A 4,122-nucleotide genomic window follows, 5' to 3' on the forward strand; every position below is an offset into this window, starting at 1 on the left:
GAAAAACCTTTAAAAATGACATATATCAATCATTTAAATTGGGGTATTTGGATCAATTTCAGAAGTCTTTGCTTTTATATATTTTAGATTAAAAAATCTTATTATTTTAAAAAGTAAAACTAAAAGTAAATGAAAAATTAAAAATTGATAAAAACAAATTTTAAGAAACATTGGCGTAAAACATTTAAAATTAAGATTTAAAACATAGATTGTTTTTAAAATTTTAAACTTAATTTCAAGATGTATAATTAAAAAAATTAATGAAGGATGTGGTATACTTATATAGAAATTTAGGTAATTAAAAAATTAGATTTATATTATTACATGTTTTAAGACACAAAATTTTCTTTTAACTTTATTTTTAGTTATGGTGAATAATTTTGTAAGAAACCGATTCTACATGAAAGTTGTTAATTTTTTTTTTTGTTTGACAATGCAAGTCTTTGAAACTTTCTTCCGAAAGTAATGGAAGTTTCTCGGTGCATGACACACAAAAACTTACCTTTATTTTCCTTCACACACCTTCACTCAACAATTTACATATATATAGCTATGAGCATGTTTATTCACCACTGTCACTTAATTTTCTCAATTCATTTTCACTGTCTTTTATTCTCCTCTTTTCCTTGTGTCAACTAAACCATAGTAGAAATATCATGGCGCAGAAAACCAAGATTGGCATCAATGGTATTCTAATAATGTCATTTTCTTTCTTTTTTCTTAATTCTTTTTGGATTTGTGTCTCAAAAACCTTCTCAACATGTTGATAAAGAGAATGCTTATATCAACAATTATAGCAATGAAGAAAATTGTAGAAACTTGTTCATATTGTTGTACCTTGGTAATAATTAATAATATGTAACTAATGTGTCTGTGCTCTTTCTTTGTGGTGATGAAGGATTTGGAAGGATTGGTCGTTTGGTTGCTAGGGTGGCCCTACAAAGAGATGATGTAGAGCTTGTTGCTGTTAATGACCCTTTCATCACAACTGATTACATGGTAAATGGGTTTAAGAATAGCAATAAAAAGAGATTCTGATTTTTTTTCAACTTTGATTTGTATACCCACCATGTGTTCGTTAAATTTATCAAACCATAATTAGTTTTTGTAAGTTAGTAATTTGGAATTGTTTTCTACAGGCTTACATGTTCAAATATGACACTGTTCATGGTCAATTCAAAAACTGTGAAATTAAGATTAAGGACAGTAAAACTCTTCTCTTTGGTTCTAGCTCAGTCAATGTGTATGGTATAAGGTATAGTTTCTTTTTATGTGTTAATTAAGTTGGATGTGGATGCAATATCTGAGACTAAAATTGTGTTGTGATTTTATTAGGAACCCAGAGGAAATTCCATGGGGTGAATCTGGAGCTGATTTTATTGTTGAGTCCACTGGAGTTTTCACTGATAAAGACAAAGCTGCTGCCCATTTGAAGGTTTCTCATTTTAATTATGTTTAGTGAAACAACGAAGGGAAAATTTTACTTTGGCAAACTTTCTTAGTGTGTTTGGTTTTACTTTCAAATTTAAATGTTATTTTAGGAAAACAATGACAAGTTCAAGTATCTAAAAGATTTTTCTGTCTGGTGGATCAAAATTTTATGTTTAATACAACTAACTAGTGCTTAGGATAGAAAGATAAACAAACAAATGGCTTCACCTACAGCTTGTTTCTATTTAGGAATGATTATATAAAATCAATTTCATTCATCAATTTTACAAACAAACATTCAATTGCAATCTGACACAGTTTCATGATCTAGACTTACAATGATAAAATTGTTCATCTTTACATGTATTTGTCCAAATTTTCCTTTGAATCTTCTTTTCAATGAAACCATATTATTGCGGAAGAATATTTCATGAACCAATATTTTAATTTTTAATGTCTTAAAACACTTACGATATTTGATCAGTTTTCCTAATTGTTTGGCCATGTCATTTCATCTTAGGGAGGTGCAAAGAAGGTTATTATTTCTGCACCAAGCAAGGATGCTCCTATGTTTGTTGTTGGAGTTAATGAAAAAGAATACAAGTCTGATATTACTGTTGTTTCTAATGCTAGTTGTACCACCAACTGTCTTGCTCCACTTGCAAAGGTAAAATTTTATAGTGTATTGAATCAAAGATCCTCATTGCACACAAACAAATCCAAGCTAAGTGACAATGTCCAAATATATTCAGGTTATTAATGACAAATTTGGAATTGTTGAGGGTCTCATGAGCACTGTTCACTCCATTACCGGTAAGTGTATATATAGTGTTTTACATTGTTTTTGGTTTCATATGATTCATTATTTAACCAACTTGTCTTTTTGCATTACATAGCCACTCAAAAGACTGTTGATGGACCATCAATGAAGGATTGGAGAGGTGGTAGAGCTGCTTCTTGCAACATCATTCCTAGCAGTACTGGAGCTGCTAAGGTATCTAGTAATGTTATATTATTATCTTTGTATATGTTATATTTACTAAAGTATGCTCCTGTTAGTTTCCTAATTTGTATAATCTTCATATATTAGTTTTGTATCCACAACATTTTTTCTTGGAAATAACAATGTTTCTTTTGGAATTGTTTAGGCTGTTGCTAAGGTGCTTCCAGCCCTTAACAACAAATTGACAGGAATGGCTTTCAGAGTTCCAACTGTAGATGTTTCAGTGGTTGACCTCACAGTTAGGCTTGAGAAAGGAGCTAGTTATGATGAGATTAAAGCAGCTGTGAAGTGAGAATAATCCAAATTTTCTAGATTGAGAAAAATGTGTTTTTGTTTATATTTTGAGATGCAAGTCCTCATATCATATATTCATTTTTCTTCACAGGGAAGCATCTGAGGGAAGTATGAAGGGAATCCTTGGTTACACAGAAGATGATGTTGTGTCTACTGATTTTGTTGGTGACAGCAGGTGATGCAACTAACATGGTCAAGTGTTTTGTTTTCAGCTTAGTTAGGAGAATTTAGCAACAAGGACTAACAACTAATTGTTTGTGGCTTACGTTTATAAGGTTGTTGTGTAATAAATCTTACCATGTTGTGATTATATACTGGCAGGTCAAGCATTTTTGATGCAAAGGCTGGAATTCAATTGAACAACAACTTTGTGAAACTTGTCACTTGGTATGATAATGAATGGGGCTACAGGTAAAACACAGTTCCATGCCTTGAAAGTGTTTATCATTTTTCTTTGAAACCACACTAAGATATATATATAAACAACTCAAACTTTTGATGGAACAATCTTACTATTGTTTAGACAGGAACTTCTATAAAGTTGGTTTAATAATCACATAAATGCAGTATTTAATACAATATTCATAGTGATAATGTTTTTAACATATCATAATTTCCATCTAAATTTCTTTCTTTCTTTTTTTCAGCACACGTGTGGTTGACTTGATTCGACACATGGCTTCAGTATAATGATACAAGGAATTTGCTCCAAACCTCAACCTTTTGCGGCATTAAATAAAATGAATATTGATATAAATGAGCTACGAGGACTTTAGTTCATCATTCGGCTGATTTTTCTATCATAAGTAGTAGTATTTGAAATATTAATGTAACAAAAGTTTAAGTGATTGTTGTCTATGACATAGAACAACCTCAACTTTAGAATATTGTCGCCGATGATAGTTTTAATTGGTAATTTCTAAGTTAAGTTTTCTTTGGCATAAGAATTCTAGAAATTTTGTAATTTATATTTATATTAATAATATTAAAATTTTGAGAGATTTTTCTGGTTCATATGTATATGGTGCTCTTTATCCTCTCATTAAATTTATTAACATTGTCTCTTATAATCAGACATCGTAAAAAATCATAAGACTACACATAAATTTATCGACATCAATAAATATAAGCAATTAAATTTAATGTCAATTTATAGCATTAAACTAACCCAAAAAAATAAGTAGCTCAAGCTGCTCAATGTTAATTAAAAGCACAACATTTAAATGAGGTCGATGAAATATAAGATATGAATGTTGGGAAATACTTCTCTTCAAAAGAATTTAATTTACACGCATCCATTGACTTGATTGTTTGATAAACGTGAAAATTTATGACATGTAGAAAATGGATAAAAGTCTACTTATTTTGCCAATAGAAATTTGTTATAAGAAAAA

The 4,122-nt window shown here is 29.9% G+C and overlaps 1 protein-coding gene across 1 annotated transcript; it reads left to right on the forward strand.

Moving 5' to 3' along the window:
• The first annotated feature begins 575 nt into the window (after nt 1-575).
• LOC114180992 (glyceraldehyde-3-phosphate dehydrogenase, cytosolic-like) lies at nt 576-3,656 on the forward strand. Its single transcript, XM_028067299.1, has 11 exons — nt 576-687; nt 899-999; nt 1,140-1,255; nt 1,336-1,435; nt 1,952-2,098; nt 2,184-2,244; nt 2,328-2,425; nt 2,580-2,722; nt 2,820-2,903; nt 3,050-3,139; nt 3,376-3,656. Exons 1-11 carry the CDS (start codon nt 657-659, stop codon nt 3,416-3,418), a joined length of 1,014 nt encoding a protein of 337 aa, XP_027923100.1. The 5' UTR covers nt 576-656; the 3' UTR covers nt 3,419-3,656.
• Nucleotides 3,657-4,122: the final 466 nt, after the last annotated feature.

The sequence above is a fragment of the Vigna unguiculata genome, chromosome 4 (assembly GCF_004118075.2).
Source record: "Vigna unguiculata cultivar IT97K-499-35 chromosome 4, ASM411807v1, whole genome shotgun sequence".
Taxonomy (NCBI): Eukaryota; Viridiplantae; Streptophyta; class Magnoliopsida; order Fabales; family Fabaceae; genus Vigna; species Vigna unguiculata.

Bases quoted from the DNA above. Each gene is read 5' to 3' on its own strand.
- LOC114180992 (XM_028067299.1), top strand. From the start codon at position 657: ATGGCGCAGAAAACCAAGATTGGCATCAATG. The intron at 1,256-1,335 runs GTATAGTTTCTT...TGATTTTATTAG, and splicing joins GTCAATGTGTATGGTATAAG to GAACCCAGAGGAAATTCCAT. The intron at 2,904-3,049 runs GTGATGCAACTA...ATATACTGGCAG, and splicing joins GATTTTGTTGGTGACAGCAG to GTCAAGCATTTTTGATGCAA.